General features: G+C 46.7%; 1 protein-coding gene across 1 annotated transcript in view; it reads right to left on the reverse strand.

The window, feature by feature from the left end:
• DNAH3 (dynein, axonemal, heavy chain 3) overlaps positions 1-21,061 on the reverse strand; it is a 139,659-nt gene that overhangs the window by 14,531 nt on the left and 104,067 nt on the right. The window contains 8 exon segments of the mRNA XM_015416119.1: positions 1,485-1,652; positions 2,060-2,217; positions 3,808-3,924; positions 9,781-10,025; positions 10,817-11,036; positions 12,659-14,800; positions 15,485-15,683; positions 20,632-20,814. Of these exon segments, the coding sequence (XP_015271605.1) occupies positions 1,485-1,652; positions 2,060-2,217; positions 3,808-3,924; positions 9,781-10,025; positions 10,817-11,036; positions 12,659-14,800; positions 15,485-15,683; positions 20,632-20,814 (3,432 nt within the window).

The raw sequence follows: 21,061 nt of genomic DNA on the forward strand, positions 1-21,061 counted from the left end.
GCTGCAAAACCTCCAAAGAAGCAGAGCCCACCACCTCCTGAGGAATGAGGAGCCGCTCTGTCAGGAAGTTCTTCCTAATGGTTAGCCGAAAACACTTCTGATTTAATTTCAACCCATTGGTTCTGGTCCGACCTTCTGGGGCAACAGAAAACAACTCCACACCATCCTCTAGATGACAGCCCTTCAAGTACTTGAAGATGGTTATCATATCACCTCTCAGTCGCCTCCTCTCCAGGCTAAACATACCCAGCTCCTTCAACCTTTCGTCACTTTGGGGTCAGGAATTTTTTTTCCCTCTAAGCCAGTTTGGCCAGAGATCCTGGAGGTCTGTTGTCATCTTCTGGGCGTGGAACAGCAGTCACTGCGGGTGTGGAGGGGGAGGTATTTGTGAAATCCATGCATTGTGCAGGGGGGTTGGACTAGATGACCCTGGAGGTCCCTTCCAACTCTATGATTCTATGATTCCACGTGATCTAGACACTGTACTTAAAAAAAAATTATTTCAGGTATAGGGACACTATACTTCTGTTGATAATCACAGCCATCCTTTGTAAATGCTCAAGGACTGTCCGTTTGACGATTTGTTCAAAAACTTTCCCAGGTATAGATGTCAAGCTGATGGGTAGGTAGACATGCTTTATTCCTACTGACAAAGTGTTACCCTTCCTTGCAATGGAAGTATGACCTAGAAGAAAGACATCTGGCTTCTCCACAAGTGAGGAAATGCTATACATTTACTACCAGGGGAAGGAAAATCACACGGCAAGGCCTTATGTGCAGCCCAAATTATCACATGCTCAACATGGAGTGCAACATTATAGCCACCGTAGCTGAGAGCCCCGGATAGACCTATCTGGTGGGCCTTGTCTCAGGGGTCCCCAACATGGTGCCTGTGGGCACAATGGCACCCCCCCGACACCTCTCCCTGGTGCCTGCCCAGTGTTTTTAGAAAGCGGGCAGGGCCAGGTGGGGCTTTTGCCCAGCAAAGCTTCTGACTGGCCATCGGAGATCTGATTGGCTGTACAGATTTTTAAAAAATTCCTTTGGCAGCAGCTGCCACCACGGCACAAGGATCTTGACTGAAGGGAACCTGTGGCTGCCACTTTGTGGCTGGCTCCACCTCCTGCGGCAGCCATTTTGTGGCAGCCATTTTGTGGCTATGCCCACCATGCTGGGCCAGAAGTCCAAATGTGCCTGCAGCCTCAAAAAGTTTGGGGAAGTCTGGTCTAAACCTCCTTAGAGATACATCCGAGCCAGTGGCTATCACTGCATCTTGTTGCAGCAAATCCTCTTAAGAGAATTCACATGCCATGTGAAGAAATGCCTTGGTTTTTGTTTTCTGGGCTTTTTTTTTATAGCAGAGGAGAGCTATGAGGCCCCAGCCGGCTAGGCACAAATGCTGAACACACGGACCAAACCCTACAAGGAAACGCAAAGATCAATGGCAGAGCAGGTGTGGACTGTCTGTGCCTCTGTTTTCTTACCTGTGGGGATTTGCCTCCTCCCCCTGCTTGCCTGGGCAGAGTCAACAAGACACCATTGAAAAGCAGGTTGGTTTCTTGGTTATCCTTGGTGATATCTGCATTCTCATGCAGACCAAAGACTCCAGGGTGAGTTGTAATTGGCAGGCTCCGCAAGTACTCTATGTAAGACTGTAACGAGAGGAGGCGCAGGGCAGCTGAGGTGTCGAGCAGGGCTATTCTTATAACCACCCGGGGAAACAGAAGCCAGTCAGAGTCAACACATCAGTCCCACATTGCTGCAGGGTGCTCCAGAACAGGCCCACCATAAACACTGTAGCCGTAAAATGCAAATGGGCCAATGACCACTCCCCTCTCCAATGCCTGGAGGCAATTCAGTAACTTTAATCGTTATTTATATGGGACCATCAAAGGTTTTGCGGGTCCCTGCAGCAAGGAGCTTACATTTGAGACCCTGAGACAAAGGGGAAGATGACCAAGGGATAAAGGTGGGGAGAAGCATCACGTGTGCTTGGGACCTCAGCACCCACAACATGTTATTCTGGTTAGACTGTGCAACCTCCTCTTTGTGTTGTTACCTGGTATGTCCCATAGGGTGGTATATAATATTCATCTTCAGGGGAAAGCTTGTATTTTTCCTGTACTTCTATATCTTTGCAGTACACAATGGAAAGAAGGGAGAGGAGGAGACGTCGGTCCTTATCATCAGTCACTCTCCCACCATAATTACATTCCCCTGGGGGTGTCAAGAGTCCACGAGGACAAACAAGGAGAGAGAGAGATAAAAGTTATGGATGCATAAAATATAAACTTGACCGGTGGACAGGGCGGGATGGTGGAGCTGTAGATCAGGTTTGTAGCTTGGGGAGGGAGGAATTCAGCCTTTTCCTCTCCGATTCTGTTTCCCCCAGCCTCAATTGCTCTCCCACGGAGAGCTGCAGTTTCCTATATGGCGCAGGGGGCCGGCCTCAGCATACCGTGAGGTGGGGCAGCTGCTGGGGCCCAGGGCTTCTGGCAGGACCCCGGGCTGCTGATCCTGCACACGCACCCTTCTCTTGCCTGCCCACTTATGAGATCTTCTGGCTGCATGTGCCACCCAAGGCCATCGGGGAGAGGGTGGACACAGCCCTGCCTGTGTGGTTCCCCTCATGAGGCAGACACCAGCTCCAAGCGAGAGAGTGTTTGGCCCATTCTGCACCCAGCATTCCCTCCATTGTTTTACCAAACCCACTCTGGAACAGGAAAAGATGTGGCTCAAAACCCACATTCAAATAACTTCGGCCAGCGTCATACATACTGACTGCAGAGTCACCCCTGAACGGCCATAAAAAGGCCATAAATCTATGCAGACGGTGCCATAAAACCGAGAGATCAAAGGAAGTGAAACCGGCATGCAGTGTGGAGGCTTCCATAAAATGAGGTGACAGTGGCATGCAATGTATAGGGGAATTCCTGTTCCAATGTGGGTTTGGTAAAACAGCGGACTGAATGCTAGATGCAGGGCTCCTCCCTCAGCGCTGTTGCCTCTGTCCCAATCCTCCCTCCCATTGAACACCTTTATAAAAAATGGCCAGAGATCCCAATTACAGAACTCCTTCAAGTATGTCTCATTTGGACTTTTTGTTTTTGTCTGTGTTGGGGGTTGGGGGGGGCGCTACTGTGGCCATCCATACTGTTGGAGTTTGACAGTTCTAGTTTCTGACATGGGTTCTCCCCATCCAGGTCGAAACGGAGGTTTGTCTTTTTTTCTCAACCACACTGGCAAACTTTGATAGAGTGGTTACCATTAAAAGGGACAGCTGTGCTAGCTTTTTAGGGTGAAGCTACATGTTTGGGTTCTTCATGGGTTGGGTCCGGGTTCCAGATCCAACTCATGTTCCCCAGTCACACAGCAGCTGCGGGAGATGGCTTTTTAAAAAATAAAAGAGAGCCCCAAATGGGGTCAGGATCCCACTACAGGAGGAGGAAATGGCCCTGCCTCCCCCTGCCCCACTGCTTTCTTGCACAGAAACAGCATGCAGGGGGAGGGGGTCATTTCCCCAATTTTTGCTGCTGCATGTACACATATTACTCCCCCCACCCCATTAAAAACCTAAATCTATAGTTTGGCTGTTGGTGGTACAAAAATGGTATATAATATATAAGGTTTTAAAAGGGCATTAAAATGTCATAAAAGTAAATTGATCAGGAATACTAACAATGTAAATGGGTGAAATGAAAAGGCTCACAATGACAGCAAATGAAAGAAAAATAGATATTCTCCCCCCCCACACACACACACGTTGTGCCCACAGATTTCCTGTGCCACGTAATGCTGTGTCTATACCTGTTAGATAGGTTAGAGCTTCAAATGGGACTTCTTCATATTCATTCAGAAACATCTGGATCTGCCGCATGCTGATTCTAAGGTCAGACTCATTGAATTCATACGGAATGTTCCAACCTGTCCAGTTCAGAAGAAAAACTATGAGAGCACACCCCAGTTAGCTTTGTTCTGAAAATAATATCATTGGCAAACATTAAAATGTCATTAAAGGCTAATGGTCTCAGGCAGCCAGAATGAAGCCCAGGGGAATAATGCAGCCAAGTGGGAGATATTTATCTTTAATGATCTCCTCTTCCAATGCAGTAAAGTCTTCCAGGTTAACAGGAGTCCAAATTACCATGGTTAAATGTTATTAATGTGCCCCCTAGCTGTCATTTTGGAATCGCTGAGCTCCGAACTGAACAGCTGCATTTAGATAGACGGACACGCCTTCGCTAATCTGAACACCAGCTGTTGGGGAGGGCCACCTAGGCGGCTGTGAATGACTTATGTATAAGAGGTGTGGAACCTCATGCGGAACGCTCCCCGTCTGCTCCTTGGTATGATGGCGAAACAGCCCGTTGCAAACACGGGCAGCTCCCCCAAAGAAACTGACATGCAGCAGATCAGGGCAGACAACAGAAAGTGCTACTTCACACCATGCAGAGTGAACATACGGGATGTGCCAACAGCCACCGGTTTTCAACAGGATAGATTCAGGGAGGATAAATCTGGGGCAGCAATCTGCCACAAGGGCAAAGGGAGTCTCCCCGTTCAGAGGCTGCAGGAGAGGATGCTACTTAAATGTCCTTGGCTGAGGGGCTTCCTCCACAGCACCTAGTGGGTTAGAAACAAGTTAGTGCACTAGATGGGTAGAGTTGCCATTGCCAGCTCTGCCCTGGGAAACTCCTGGAGATTTGGGAGCAGTGTCTGTGGAGGGGGGGGAGTTGAGGAGGAGTTTCACCTAGAATGTATGGGCACCACTCTGCCCACAAACACCTTTCCTGGTGCCTGCCAAGTGTTTTTAGAGAGTGGGCGGGGCCAGGTGGGGCTTCTGCCCAGCAAACGCTCTGATTGGCCATTAGGGATTTGATTAGCTGTGCAGATTTTTAAAAACATTGCTTTGGCAGCAGCTGCCAAAAGGATCTTCACTGTGTGACTGAAGGTAAGCTGCAGCAGCCATTTTGAGGCTGCACCTACCATGCCATGTCAGAATTCCAAAGGTGCCTGCAGGCTCAAAAAGACTGGGGGACCCCTGATCTACTGTGTGTCACAGAGTCTGTGCAACGCTGTCATTTTCTCCAGGGGAACTGATCTCTGTAGTCTGGGGATAACCCAGGAGAACTCTAGGCCATACCTGGAGGTTGGCAACCCTATAAGATGGGCTTTGGTTCAAACCCATCAGGGCTCCTCTAGACCCCAATGAGATTGTAAAGGAATCGAGCAGCTATGTGCCAATCTGCAACGGAGCTCTGGGATCTACAGCACAGACCGGAACAAGCCCTGGTATGATGGCTACTTATGCACTTTTGCTGCATGTTGTTCCCAGCAGTAGAGGCCTGGTGGTCAAAGTGTCTTTGATTTAATCATGCACCGAGTGTTAATAAGTCTTACTTTTACTATTAAATATTAATTTTGATATGGATTTTTGATCACAGCAGCCAGATTGTAATAGGTATACTTAAACGCTTCTTTTTTTGAGAAAATAGTCTACAGTCAGTTGGAACAGGCTCCCCAAGGAGGGGAGGGGAGCGCCAGGCCTGGAAACTTTTAGGAGACACTGGAAGGAGATTTTATTCACCAGAGCTTTCAATGGAATGTCCACTGAAGGCATGTTATTAGGCTGGGAGGAAAACTGGGGTTTTATTGTTACTCAATGTCTGTAATTCTAAATTGTAAGCCACTGTAAGCCACGTGGAAAGGTGGGGTATAAATGTTTTACCAAATAAACAACCAAATATCTTGAAGATAGATTCAGGTGGGTAGCCGTATTGGTCTGAAGCAGCAGAACAATGTTTGAGCCCAGTGGCACATGAAAGCTTAGACATTGAATAAAACTTTGTTGGTCTTCTGGATGACGCTTTTGTCCTTGACCCATTCCAGTCCGGTTTTCACCCGGGACATGGGACGGAGACAGTACTGGTTGCCCTTACTGATGACCTCCATAGACATCTGGATCAAGGCGGTGTGGTGGCGCTGTTGTTGTTAGATCTGTCGGCCGCATTTGATACGGTCAACCATCAGCTGCTGGCCCACCGCCTCGCCGACGTGGGGATCAGGGGGCTTGCCTTTCAATGGCTTGCCTCGTTTCTCCAAGGTCAGGGACAGAGGGTAGTGCTAGGGGAACAGCAGTCCCAGAGGCACCCGCTGGAATGTGGGGTGCTTCAGGGGGCTGTGCTTTCCCCAATGCTGTTTAACATATATATGCGCCCCCTCACCCAGATTGGCCGGAGGTATGGGCTGGGGTGTCATCAATATGCAGATGAAACCCAGCTCTATTTGATGTTGGGCAGCCAGTCAAACCCAGAAGATCTGCACCGGGCTTTACAAGCCGTAGCTGGGTGGCTCAGGCTGAGCAGGCTGAAGTTAAACCTGGCGAAGACGGAGGTCCTGTGCTTGAGACAGACCGGATCGGAGTTGGGGCTCCCGCTCCCGGCCTTCGACTGGGCACCTCTGGTGCCAGCTTCAGAGGTTAGGAGTTTGGGAGTGCTCCTGGACTCTACCTTAACGACGGAGGCCCAGGTGGCGGCCACTGCCAGATCACCCTTTTATCATCTCCAGCTGATACGGCAGTTGGTTCCTGTCCTCTACCACAATGACCTAGCTACAGTGATCCATGCGACGGTCACCTCGAGGCTAGACTACTGTAACGCTCTCTACATGGGGCTACCTCTGTCGCAAATCCGGAAGCTACAGCTGGTGCAGAATGCTGCGGCCAGGTTGTTGGTGGGCATCCCTAGCTGGGAGCACACCCGACCTGTGCTGAAAGCGCTGCACTGGCCGCCTATAGCATACTGGATTCGCTTCAAAGTGCCGGTGCTTACCTTTAAAGTCCTACATGGCCAGGGTCCAACATACCTGAGGGACCGCATTTCCCCATATATTCCCCAAAGAGCACTTCGGTCGGGGTCACAACACCGGCTGGTGACCCCGGGCCCTAAGGAGGCCAAGCTTGCGGCAACAAGGGCCAGGTCCTTTTCAGTGGCGGCTCCTATCTGGTGGAATGAGCTCCCGGAGGAGATCAGGGCCCTGCGGGACCTTGTGCAGTTCCGCAGGGCCTGTAAGACGGAGCTCTTTCGCCGGGCTTATGAGTAGGAGCCGCCACGGCCACTTCCACCACCGCTCCTTCATAGAGAGATACCGCCGGAGGGCTGGGCAACATCTTTCCATGACCCTAGCCCTCCCCCTCTGCTATGCAAGATGTTGGGAGTTTTATATGTGCATCCGTTGGAACCGATTTTTAACTGTTTTAATTTTTATATACTGTATGCACTTTGTGCTCTGTGTGAGCCGCCCTGAGCCCGTTTGCAGGGAGGGCGGGGTATAAATGCAATAAAATAAATAAATAAATAAATAAATAAAGGTGCCACTGGACTCAAACTTAAATATCTTGAAGTCTTTGCTTCTACTGTTCCTACAACTAGTGTCATTTATTTTATCATTCGGTGTTGTACAAAGATGAAAAATGAAACAGGCCCTGCCTGCAGGCCAACAGTGGAAAATGAAAGACAAGACACATTAGAAAGGAGAAGAAAAGGAGAGCCGAAAGGGAGGAGGGTCGCTTGGAGAAAGTCAGCATGGATGCTAGAGATACCTGAAGGGGGCACTTGATCACAGTAGGACAGAATCAGATCTCAGATGTCCTGCAAGACAGTCCAAAGCACTGTTATACCCTTCTAAAGTCCACTGAAGTCAATAGCTTTAAAAGTGTGTAACTCCACTTTGGATTGCAGTGAGCGCCCTAGAGAGTCCCAACTGGAAGGGACCTTGGAGGTCCAACACCCTGGCCAATGCAAGAATAAGCAACAAAGGGAATCCCAGCAGCTTCAAAAGAGAGAGAAGGGAGGCGATAATCTTAGGTTTAGTTAGGAATGCAGTACCCACAGACTGAGAATTTCTGGTAAGGCATGTGTAGCTTTAAAAATCTTCAGATGTCAGGAACAAACAGCAGTTTGCTGGTGATGGGCATGAACTGGGTCTGTTTGAGCAATCCCCCTCCCCCAAGTTCAGACATTTTCAAACTTTAGTTAGTCATTGTCACAGCTCAGGTGGGGTGTCACCTGACGCTGCCACTACTCTGGTTCCAGGCTCCCTTGAGAAGGCCCAGAGCCCCCTCCCAAGACCTTTAGACCTCCCTTTTGGCCGAATAATAGGCATGAGGACCAGGCAGAGTGAACAATGAAAATAGTTTATTGTATAAGAGGTCAAACAACAAGGTGCAGAATAATAACAGTAAGTGGGTGAAAAGAAAAGAAATCAAATGCCCTAATGCGTCTAAATATATACTGTCCCTAGCTCACTATTCCAAGTGGCACTAGACTACTCACCCTTCCCTCAGGATGAGGGTCTCTTCACAGCAGCCTCTCCTGGCCCTGTTCCCTGGGAAGAAGAACAGCTTTTCCTGCTGCACCAGATCTTTTATTCCAAGCCCTCCTCTTTACTTATTGGTCAATTTTGGCTCCAAAACCTCTCAGGGGCTTCTGGGAGTTATAGGCCCAGCCTCACCTACTGCTAGCCAGGCTCTCTGGGCCTAGTAGGCCTCTGGTGGCACAGCCCAGATCATGACAGTCATGATGTCCAACTTCAGACACCTGGACACATTGGATCTTGGTGTTTCCCCACAATCAAGAATTTTAAATCAGGAATAAACAGTGGTTTAGAATCCCAGTTGGTGGAGAAGAAACATAAGGAAGTCACAGCAGACAGGAGTTTAAAAACACCAAACTGCACTCCGTGTGCAAGGGAAAGAAGGAGAGACCACACAAGCATGAAAAAAAGTCAATTTTGTTTCCTACAAGAACAAAAGTTCTACCTGTCTCAATGTCTGACTAGATGCACAGAAGAGAGACCATGGAGACACTGGCCATTAAATCCTGTGCAGAATTACTCCAATGAAGTCAATAGGCTTAGACAGGAGTAAGCGATGCATAGGATTGCACTGTTTGTTCATTTATTATTTCTATCCATCCTTACAAGAATAGGGTGGTTGAAACAGAAAGCAACACAATTGAAATATGGAACGAAAAAAATCAGAAAAAAACCAGCTGAAAACAATGCTGACTAAATAAATAGACTAAATAAACATAAAAACAGCAGACAGCAGCAGCCCTCAAAGTGAATAAGGAGATCGATACTGTTGTGACTGCTGAGGAGTGACCATTCCTTTGGAAGGCTCATGGCCCAGAATGATCAGCTGATGTTCCTTCAATGGGTGCTCACTGCTACGTGAGGGTCTCCTAATGATTCTGGTTTTGAATGAAAGCTGGAGAAGGTGACCCCTCTCATGAGTGAGGGAAAGGGGGGTTGTCTGTAAAGAAACAACAGCTTGATTTTGGAACAAACTGCAGTGCTGAGAGCTGGTTGAAGCCCCCCCCCCTCCTGCCTGGTAGTTTGTTTTCTAATTGGTGATTTTTATAATTATATCAATAGATCATTATACTAAAATATGCATCAAGTTTTCCAAGTTCCAGTTTTCATTTTTTTAAAAAGTAAATCTCTACCCCATTTCATTGCAGAGATGTGCTTTTTTCTGCTATATCTCCTGAAGGAAAGGTGATAGAGACTTACTTTTTTTTTAAATGGAAGCTGGGAACTCAGAGAACCCGATGCATAGTCAGGAAAATGTAAACTTTTCCACCCACACAGCAGCACCCAGGCTTTGCTGTGATCTCTTCCAAAACTCCCTGCATGTTGGTTTAGGACTGCAGTTCTGCTGTGTAAAAATCCATCATTCTAGGCAAATAGTAAATTGAGCAAAACACACAAAAAACTTACCCAAAGGGCCAAAGTTTCTTCTTTCTTGCACAAGAGCATGGAAAAAGCAAAGTCCAAAGAGCAACTTCTGCCATATTTCTTTCTTTTCACAACTGTTAAAGAACGTGGGGTCAGAAATTGGGTCATTGAGGTAGGATCGAAGGAGATTTGCTCTAACGCCCTTTGGCGGCTCGTTGGTCATTTTTACTCCATTCTGGAGAATGCTGACAGGAAACTTTTCTGACGGATAACTGGTGAGCCACAATCTGATTGAGAAAGAGCAGAAATAAATTTGATTTCTTGCTGCAGGTGTTGTGTCTGTGATCTGTAGCTGGAGAACTCACATAACTGAGTACCAGATCCAGTTGGTTAGCCATGTTGGTCTGAAGCAGTACAACAAATCTGGAGTCCAGTGGCACCTTTAAGACCAACAAAGGTTTATTCCAGGTATGAGCTTTTGTGTGCACGCACATGAAAGCTCATACCTTGAATAAACCTTTGTTGGTCCTAAAGGTGCCACTGGACTCCAAATTTGTTATAACTGAGTACTGTTTCATACAAATAAGAATGTGTCCTTGTCCCTAGAAAAGTATCATGGCAGAGCAAGGGTTCTAGACTACCTTTTATGTACAAAACCTGGTCTCATGAATTCAGAAAAACTGCCATTTTTCTACTATATATTCACCTGCAAACCTGGAAGAAGCTGGATTTTACAAGATGGTGGTGCCAAAGGAGAATTGTCTCGGTTCTTCTCTAAAACACAGCATTTGTTGCTAGACATCATACTTTTTTTCAACCGACAACCGCAATAAACAAACATTGCAATATAATTTGACTGACAGGAATGACACAAACATTTGGAAAATCAGGTGTTTGACTAACATGATGCAAGTACACACACACACACACATATACACAGACACTGTGTTTGAACAAGAAGGTACGAAGGGGGCTTGGCTCTCTTGGGATCTGACTAGCATGCCTGGATGCTTGGAGCTCAGGTAATGAGATTCCTTCTGTTTTTGTCCAGCATTAAGAGAGAAGATTAAATGCTTGCCTGAACTTCTCGTGGGTATTGTCGGGCACGATGACTTCTTCGCAGATTTTCTCCAAAGCAGGCATCCAGCTGGTTGCCAGATGACAGTTCTGTAACACGACCCATGTCCCATCAACAATAGCTTTATCGATCATTTTGGCTGCAATGGGGCCTTGACCTTGGCCAAGCGAAATCGTCTGAATGTTTTCCATGCCAAGATCATCAGCAAACTTCAACAGTCCTAGTGTTTGGGGGGGAATGGGGGATATGTATATATGAACACTTTCTAAAATACACGTAGTGTTTTCTCTTTTTTACAGGGTAAATGTGACTTGAGAAACCAAAACTAATTTATTCAACAGTTAAGTTACAAGAGGTAGCTTGGGGCATTGGAGCCATTTGCTGGGATTTAACAGTCACCCATTCTGATCACTAATACTTATTTTGCACCGAGAAGTAGCTGTACTTGCCCTAGAGCAGCCTGCATGGTGCAGAGTCTCAGAACATCCTTCTCAAATTTCTCTCCACTCCAGCTTATTTTTGCTGAATTCTGGCCCCGGGCACGGGGGCCGGATAGGGGGGGGGGGGGAGGCGTGGCTAATTGCCCCGGCGCAGTTTGATCCGCGATTACGCGATCAGACACGCCGGCGGCACACCATGGGTCCTTCCCTCCACGCCGGCGGGTAAACGAGGGTAGCGATCACACAACAATCCTGCAGCGTGGCAAAGAAGCGGCACGGGGCGATCACACCAACAATGGCTAGGCGCCGCTGCCGTGACAAACGGGGTCATTTTTTTTAAAAGCCGAAACGGCACTTTTGCTTTCCTCTTTGTGCGCATGCGCCGTTGGGTGCTTGTGCGCATCTTGTGGAGACTTGGGGGAAAAAACACCTGTTTGCGAAGGGACATGGGTGGGCGCCGGATGCCACCAACGGAAACGCGATCAGACACCAGCCCTTGCCCCGCAGTTTCCGGAAACTAGTACCTCGGAGGTACTAGTTTTTAACTCCGCATCTTCGGTGGGAAGCCTCGGGTTCGCCACGGGAGCTCTACGCTTCCCAGATGTTGCGGTGTGATTGCGCCCGGAAAATCCGCCTATCTTCCGTCTCTGTAGCCTGGCTAATGCTCCGTGTGATCGCAGCCTCTGTTCCTCATAATCCACTCTTTTTAATAAATAATACATCTTTAATGCTATTTTTGCTAGCTGAGGTTTTAGTAATCGCTGCACTTTTGCCATTGGGCTGACTGTTCTGTAGGATATAGTTATTCTACAAATAAATCAACGCAGCTTTGCAGGCTAGAGCCCATTTAATGGGATCCAGGATGGGTCTCCTCAGGCTGGCAGGCCCAACTACAAGTATAACCCTTCTCTTCTAATTCGGAGGATCACTGCGCAAACCTCCCTGCTCCAATATTACAAACTGCCGAAGACTCTGTCAGTCAGAGTAGCTGATACTGACAAGATAGGCCGATGGTCTGATTCAGTAGGAGCCTTAATGTGCAAACTCTCTGCTCAATATGCATCAAGTGATAACCTTGAATAACAGCAAGTTCTTGCCTCCATACAACTGCAATGCACAGGAGATTTGGGTGACTGCTGCTCCATCCCGACATCTGCACAGTTTCTAGAGGAAGGGACCTTACCAGGAGACTGCACACCAAATGCACCCTTATTCTAATGCAAGGATTTGTTCTTCAACCTAAGATGAGGGATAAGTACAGAGGCGGGAGGATCTGCTGCTGGTAATGATCCTGCTGCTGGCCACGTCAAGAGCCGTGGCTCTAGCATGGTCTGTTAAAAAACAACAGTGCATTCTTACCATGAACAAATACTATTTCATATTGTTATTTCAAAATCCTTACCTGCCATGGGGTCAGCACCTGGCGACAATACAAAAATCAGAGGTGCGCAGCAATGAGAGTCGTTGTAACTTCCCGACAGGTCAAAAGTAGGAGGTTCAATATATGTTCTTCCCATGTTGTACGAGATGAATTCTCGGGTCGCTGGGACAATTTTATCTGGTCTTAGACAACGGAGGATGACCAAGCGATCGAGACCGATGACCAGGCTCCAGTTGCCTGGGAATTCCTCCTCATGTGGCTTGGCAGAGTCGTAAATTGCTTTCCATTCTGTGATGTTAGATTCAACATGATCCATCAGCCCATGTAAATTTTTGAGACCTGATGCACGAACAATTTCAGCCCAGGATTTATCGGACAACCACTCTGAAGCAGGGTTAGGATAAGGATTGTCCAGAGCAATCCCTCCTGTTAGTAAGAAACGCCACACTTCGTCATCGACCTCATCTCTCCCTTTCATTATGCCGATGGTCAAGAGGAGGGAGAAAAGAAGTTTGTCCTTCTCAAACAGGGATCGGCAGACGTTGTTGTAGATGCTCACGGTGAAGTGCTGGATGATGTTGTCGATTCTCTCTTCCAGAACCTCACTTTTCCTGCTATTTGCCAGGGACTGCACGTACAGGTTAATAAACCAAATCAAGGAATATTGGTACATTGGCTCAATATTTGCCAGATCCGAGATGCAGAAGAAGACAGTTGCGGAGTGAACAGCCACAGGTTTATATCCCATTCGAGTTGCATCTATTTCCATCTCAGTTACAGTAGCGATTTCCTGCTTCTCGGAGATTTCTTCCGACAACTCTTTGGAGGAAGACAGGACTTTAATTGCTGTCTCGTCTTCCAAGATATTTCCCTCTGACTTGGAAAGGACTTCAAGGATCTTATCTTCTATCTCCTTCAGCAGCTTCTTGTTAGCTGCACTTTCAACAATCAGTTTGTTTTTCTTCTCCTCCAGCTCGGGTTTTTCCTTTGCAGCCACGATCCCGAGAAGCTGGTCCTGAAGCCCTAAAGGTGTAATCATGAAATTGAGCAGGCAAACTTTCACAGCCACTTCAGGAAGGTAATGAGGATTCCTTAAGCGAGTTGTTATGTAAAACTTGAAATCTTTTGAGAACTCAATAATATTTTCTCCGAGTCTCATGTACTCAACCCCTTGCTGCTTGAAAGTTGTCTTTAGCAACACGGGCTCCAAGAAAGCATCTAGCTCCTCGCCGATATTTTCAAGCAAGACCGGGGTCCCAAACTGGATTGCATTTTCCAGTGCCCTAACATAGTTTGTGTCAGACAACTTGATAACAGAAAGCTTATTGCCCTTTTCCATATTTTTGACCCACTTGTTGGCTTGCCCTTGAGGGTCAATCATTAAAGCCCATCGTCTTGAGTTGGAAACAATGATACCATTGTCAATGGAAAAAGAATCGATTGGCAATCCGGCAATCTGCCAGGCACGGATTTTGACTGGATCCCCTAAAGTGTTACTAAGGCTGAAATCGTTGGAACATGGAATTTCCTTCTCTTTGCACAACGCCAGCCATTTTTTCTGACACTCAAGACGGTAATCTACGGTAAAAGCTCCTAAATAGGCCACTGTGCCTGAAGACAACAAGATGTCCCCAGTAAGGTCTGTATATCGGATACCCAATAAACGTGCAGCTTCTGTCCATCGGTCCTTCTCCCCTCCTAAGCCACTGATCAACTTCTCAGCCCGTATAAGTTTCTGAGAGCATATTTCAATATTCTGCTCCAGTTCTTTCTTCCGGTTGTTCATGCTTTCAAACTCATTGTTCAGTGCCTGGAGACGGTCGATCACGTTCTTCAGTTCTGCACGCTTCGTGTTCAGCTTCTGCATTTGTATATTGAGCAAACCTTCTGCCTCCCTCAGCCGTTCACGTTTTGGGGCCACCACCTTTGCAACGCGATCGTATACTTCCATGGCTCTAACCCACTTGCATAAGCCTTCGCAGGCGGATGAAACATTTTTAATGACAGCAGGCTGGAAGTCTGGGTGATTGATAAACCTCTCTCTGATCCTCTTCATGACAGGCAGAGGGATGTTATCTTTGTCGTAAGTCTTTAAGCCCTCAAGGAACTTCAGATCTCCAAGAACCTTTTTGGAACTACCCCAGTAGTCTTCTATCATTTTACCTGCATTTCACATAATTTTTAAAAAAAGACTTACGATACGGGAGAGATGTTTAAAAAATACACAAAAACACCACATAACTTTTTTAGGAAAAAAATATTTTTAGCTATTCTCTACTTTCTTTTTGGGGTTGTGAGCCAATTAAAGAAATCTTACAGTGCCATCCTATGCAGAGTTCAAGTTCAATGCTGTTGAAATCAGTAGCAATAATACAACTTTCTTTAATGTGGATCTTAAAGAAGAAGAAGAGATTGGATTTATACCCCACCCTTCACTACACAAAGGAGTCTCAGAGTGGCTTACAATCTCTTTCCTTTCCCCTCCCCACAACAGACACCCTGTGAGGTAGGTGGGCATGTGAGGTCTCTTTTGAGAACGGCTCTTGAGAGAACAGCTCTGAAAGAACTTGTGACTGACCCAAGGTCAAACCAGCAGCTGCATGTGGAGGAGTGGGGAATCAAACCCAGTTCTCCCAGATTAGCGTCCACGCTCCTAACCACTACACCAAACTGGCTTTCCGGACATTCGAAATGTATGAGGGGTTTTATGCATTTCCTAGTGTTAGATATCTTTCTAGTGTCTAGATCATTCCTAGATCAAAGCAGATAGGAAAGGACACATGGAGACTCCAAGGGACACTTGGCAAAACCCAAACACTCCACAGGCTCTCGTAGCCAGAGTTTTACCGCTTCCAGTTGGGTCAGGCTTCCTCTCTGGTTTTATTCCTTTCATGACACAAATACTCTCCATGACGAGCTTGACAGGGCCCGGCGGGTTCTGCATGGATTTCACAAGGGAGATGTCTGCAGGATTCAGAGTATCGAGAGCTGCGAGGGCAGCCTCCAGAGCTGGCATGGCCTCCGCAAGGTCCCCTTCGCATTCTTCCTGAAATCACATCAAACGTAACTTTGCCGAGCAGTCAGCATTTGCTACAAAGCATCCTGCGCTGGTCTGTGAAACAACGATGGGGAGGGTACTGTGGGCCCATTCCATTAATGGTGGCGCTTTCCTCTGGGCCAAGGAGCCTTCAGCCAACACAAGAGAAAAGCTTCTTGTGTTCTCAGAAGACTCTTTGCATGGAAGGAAAGTGCCCTAGTTAGCACAACAGATCTGCGGTATGACCAGGGCTCTTTTTGGGCAGGAACGCACAGGAACGGAGTTCCGGCTGGCTCCCAAGTCGACCACGCCCAGCAGGAACTCATTAGCATAATAGGCCACACCCAACAGCAGAGACTCATTAGGATTGGTTACATTAGGGGTGTGTGGCCTAACAGGCAAAGGAGTTCCTGCTACAAAAAAAGGCCCTGGGTTTTGACAACAAACAAGGTAAACATGGGGGTGCGGCCTAATGTGGTAATGAGCTGTGCTGTCAGGGGTGTGGACTAATATGCTAATGAGTTTCTGCTGTTGGGTGTGGCCTATTATGCTAATGAGATCCTGCTGGGCTTTTTCTACAAAAAAAGCCCTGGCGGTATCCAATTCAATATTGGCAGAATTGGCTTTGGTGCAATAACCAGGGACTGTTGCTAATATTGTACAACAGGAAATGTGGGACTGGGACCAGGGAGACCTTGGTTCAAACCCCTGCTTTCATGAAACTCAGTGGGTGCGCTTGGGCCAGCTGCACATGCTGTTGAACAAGACTGTTCTGATGATAAATCAGAGGACAGACTAACTATCTGTATGCCACTCCGAGCTCTTGAGACAAAGGATAAGATATACATTTCATTGCATATTTTGATTAGAAAATGGTTTATAGATTTTTTTGTCTGTGCATAAGCTGTCTTGGGCATTTCTATGGAAGGGCAGGATTTAAACAATTTAATAACCTAACCAGGGATGGGCATGAACCGGCTCATGAACTAAAGTTTGTGATGAATTTTGAGAGTACGTGGTTAGCAAAGTGAAGTTCGTGGCAGGTTATGACAGATCCCTGCTGCTTTCTTTTACTGTGAGGCAGATTTTTCTGCCAAAAACACCAAATAGCCGTCCCCCACTCTGTCTGAGCAGCCACTTGGTAGTGTGTGGTAATAAACGGTTTATGACTTTTTGAGTGTCCCACCCTGTGGTAGAGAAAATATTTGGTGTTTGCTAGGCCAGAGATTTATTATAGATAAGCAGGAGCCCACTTGTTATTTTCTTTGTAAATGGCACTTGACATGAAGTACAGTTCAAACAGGAATGATGATTTTATTGAACAGGCACAGTTGGGTTAGGAATAGGCAGGGGATGAGAAAACTGAGGTAAATTTTGTCATATTTACAAATATTACGTTTTGAAGAGGCAACAAAGTATTGTTGAAGTTTAGTTCCTTAGAGACTCAGTTCTTAACAGTGATAGGTTTGTTTGTCTTGGAGATTTCTTAACAGTAACAATGTATCTTAATAAAAATTCATTTCTGGAGAGTAGTACTTTCTTCCTGTACTTATTCTCCCTCCCTGTGGGACCACAGCTTTCCCTTTGACTCTAGAGGAGTCTATTTCCTTTTTCACCCAATCCAGGGGTCCCTTCAGAACTGAACCCACTGAATAACTGAGAAGGAAATATTCTCCTTTTCCTAGATGCAATATTCCTTTTCTGTTCAGCTAGACTAGCAGCTTAAACCTACTGACCAATCCCTCCTGCCAAAACTGACCCCCCCCCAGTGAAATAAACGGTTTTCAGCTTAACTGACGCTTAGACTAAAGTTCTTATTTGGAACTGTTCAGATCTGATGGTACAGAGTAAGGGGCAAGGAGTTGTGTCCCTTCACTTCACAACTGAACTTGTCTGTTTCCCTCTGACAGACACACTAATTCCACTTGTCTGGCTTCTGACACACCAGAGACGAAGTGAGACCCAGCTGAGCTCGGAGCAGGAGCAGGAGCCAGAGCTGCTAAAGGGGTGAGTGTTTTTTACTTGCTTTCAGCTGAGGGGATTCAGCTGAGGATAGTGTGTGGGAGGACTGTGTTTGGGAGTGTGTGAAAGCGATTAGAGTTGTTGCAGAGTCCTGGCTGCTTCTCCTCTCCCTACTCTCCAAGTTTTGCGAAGACTGGATTTACAGCCAGTCATTCCCCAGAAAGGACTTTCCTGGGGGCACTTTCTTTGTGAGGCCATAACTCAGACCCCGTAAATCCAATCCTTGCCAAACTTGGAGGGCAGGTAGAGGAGAGTCAACCGGAAATCCTGTGCAAGTCTGGTGTCTCTAGCACACTGAGGGAGGCTGTTCTACCAAGTCATGAACCTCATGAACCAAAATGGTTTGTTTAGCCCCTAAATGTTCATGATGGTTTGTGGTTCACACACAACAAACTGAACCGCATTTTCCTGTTTCGTGCCCATCCCTAATCCCAACAGTACAATCCTATGGAATCCTATACAGAGTTAAACTACCCAAAGTCCATTGACTTCCATCTGCTGAGGCGTTCTAATAGGTTATTGTAACAATATCATCTCTGCAGTGAAAATAACAGTATTGTATTGTCAAGACAGTGACTGTCATTAACACAGTACCATTATTTCCACTCCAGAGATGCTATTGTTACAGAAACCTATCAAAGCGCCTCACTAGAGGATTAAACCAAGGGCAGCACTGTTAAACTCTACTATGCCACTGCAAATTTTCCACTGTACAAACACAGGGGACTATGCTAACCAACTCAGATCGGTGTTTAAATATACACCTAGAATCCTCCACTTAGTCAAATGAGGAGAGAACCAAAGTGTGTAATATTCCATTGGGAGGCCTTGCCAGTGCATTTAAGCAGTCCATTTACCATGTAGATTTTTGCTGGCATAACAGATCAAGCGCACAGCAATTCTCATGAAACTCAGGCAACTATACCAGGGAGTGGGATGGTCTTAACCAATGAGCAATTGGAGCAGTTACCCCAGGCCTCGACCACCCATAACCTTGCCCCCTCTGAGAAAGGGGGCGGCTGGCTCAGTAGCGGCATGGTGCTCATGACCACCCCATCTGGGGCTTGGGCAGTCAAATCAGTGGTGGCAGTGACTCATACCAACCCCATTCAAGGCTCAGACAGCCAGCTCCTGGTGGCGGCAGCAGCTGCCGCCGCTGCCCTCCTCCCATGGAGCAAGGGCTGCCCTTGCTTGGACCTTGGTAGGAGTGGGTAGGCATGACAGGGGGCATGACTGGGGGACTGAAAGTAATTTTGGGTCCCCATCCTAGATCTTTGCCCAGGGCCCCAGAATCACTAACCATCTCTGGATTGTAGAATATTTTTGGTGACACTGAAAATACCACCACCACCACTGGGGTATAGGATATACTTGGATATACTTCCCAAGTTAGGTAGGGGAGTGCATGGATTTCCTTGTCTATACAAACCTTGTTGGATAAGATGCCATTTTATTGTGGCTTTTTATGATACTGGGTTGGATCTCAACTAAATTGGCAATTTCTACCAACTCCCCCTTTCTGCTGTAGACCCTTCCACCTCAGGATCCCCAGTCATTCCTCAGGCAGCGAGAAAGAGATGGGATTCCCCCGTCTCCTTGCCATAGATATCACAAAACAAAAGGTGGAAAGGGAGCAATAAATAAGCTTTTTGCGGGCTCATTATGCAACCGGAAAGGCTCCTACACTAACCAATACCTTAGAGCATCTGACTTAAAGAGCAAACTGAAACTACATCCCCCATCAGGCTACATGTTAAAGGTATAGCGCCTTTTCTACATTAATACAGACTACTAGCTATTTAGCCTGCTGGGCAGCACAGTCCCCAGTACCCTAAGAGCAACTTTTTTGTGGATATCGATGAGCTGCAGTGGCAGGAAGGAGGCAGGAAAGTTCTGTCATGGCACTGGAAAATTTAATCTGGATCCAACCCACTGTATTTCATTTATCTGTAAGCTGCCTTGAGTATGTTTGCTATGGAAAATGGCACATAAATAAATAAACAATGCTAATGCATGGGTTGGGAACTATGTAGAATGAAGAAATGGTAAACGGAAACACAATGTTTATGTCTCCCACCCCTTGAGCCATTATAAAAGTTTCTTTCACCCAAAATTGAAAGTGATTCTAGTGGGATTTTAAGCCTCCCTTCCCATCACTTCATCTGGTTTTCTCCCATCAGGGATTACTTTCTGCTCATGGAGGCAACTGCCTGGAGAGAAGCAGTTTCAGGTGAGGGAACTGTGAGCCAGGAAGGTTTCAGCTCCCCTCTTCCTTGTGGCTACGCTGCTGAGGTGAAGTCTTCCTCTTGCCCCCTCTGTATTTTTGTCAGCCATTGATTTTTATCCATCCTGGCTGCACAGTACGTGTGTGTATGTGTGTGTGTGTATATATATATATAAAGCTTTGATACATCTGAATGTCATGGGAAATAACAAACACAGATGATGTTCCCTAAGCCTGGGAAAGAGAAGGCTTAGAGGGGACATGATTCCAGTCTTCAAGTATTTGAAGGGCTGTCATGTAGAAGATGGAGCAGATCTATTCTCTCTTGCTCCGGATTGCAAGACTAGATCTAATGGGTGGAAATACCGGCTAAATGTCAGGAGAAACTTCCTAACTGTAAGAGTGGTTGAGCAGTGGAACAGACTGCCTCGGGAGGTGGTGGATGCTCCTAAGCTGGACGTTTTCAAGCGGAGGCTGGGCGACCATCTTTTGGGTATGTTGTAGGGCTATCTTTCGGCTATGCTCCTGCAGAGTGCAGGGGGTTGGACTAGATGGACCTGCTAGGTCCCTTCCAACTCTAACATCCTATGATTCTATGAATACGTATCATTGTTTTACCCCACTGTTCTTACTGCTCATTTATTCAACGGCATCCCTGGGAAGCCAAGCTCTGCTGGGAGGCTACCTGCCTGCCTATGTAGAGCCAAGTACCTTAATGCCCTGGGCGACAGCTGCTGCCTCATTGGCCTCCTTTTCATCAGCGGCCACCAGCTCCTTCTTTGCATCCACCTCGACTGTTTCTTTTTCTATGTGGATCATCATTTTCTCTGTCTCGGCAGAGGTCTTAATCAGTTCAGGCTGAAGAGCTGTCAACTCCTTCTGCATTTCAGCGACCTACAGAGGACACCCAAGAAAAAACAAAGGGGGAGGGGAAGAGAACCCTGACTGTGTGTTTATGTAAAGCTGATGCTATTGCAGTCATAAAATTGTAAAAAAACAAAATATGACGTGACAAAAGAGTTCAAATGTGAGTTCATCACAAAAGAAGGGTAGTAGCAGAACCCTATTGTTTGCTCATAAGCACCCTAAATTAAACATTTCTAAACATTACATACTGTTAAAGAATTTGAGTCACTTTATA

Source organism: Gekko japonicus, unplaced genomic scaffold (assembly GCF_001447785.1).
Source record: "Gekko japonicus isolate JY-2015 unplaced genomic scaffold, Gekko_japonicus_V1.1 scaffold321, whole genome shotgun sequence".
Taxonomy (NCBI): Eukaryota; Metazoa; Chordata; class Lepidosauria; order Squamata; family Gekkonidae; genus Gekko; species Gekko japonicus.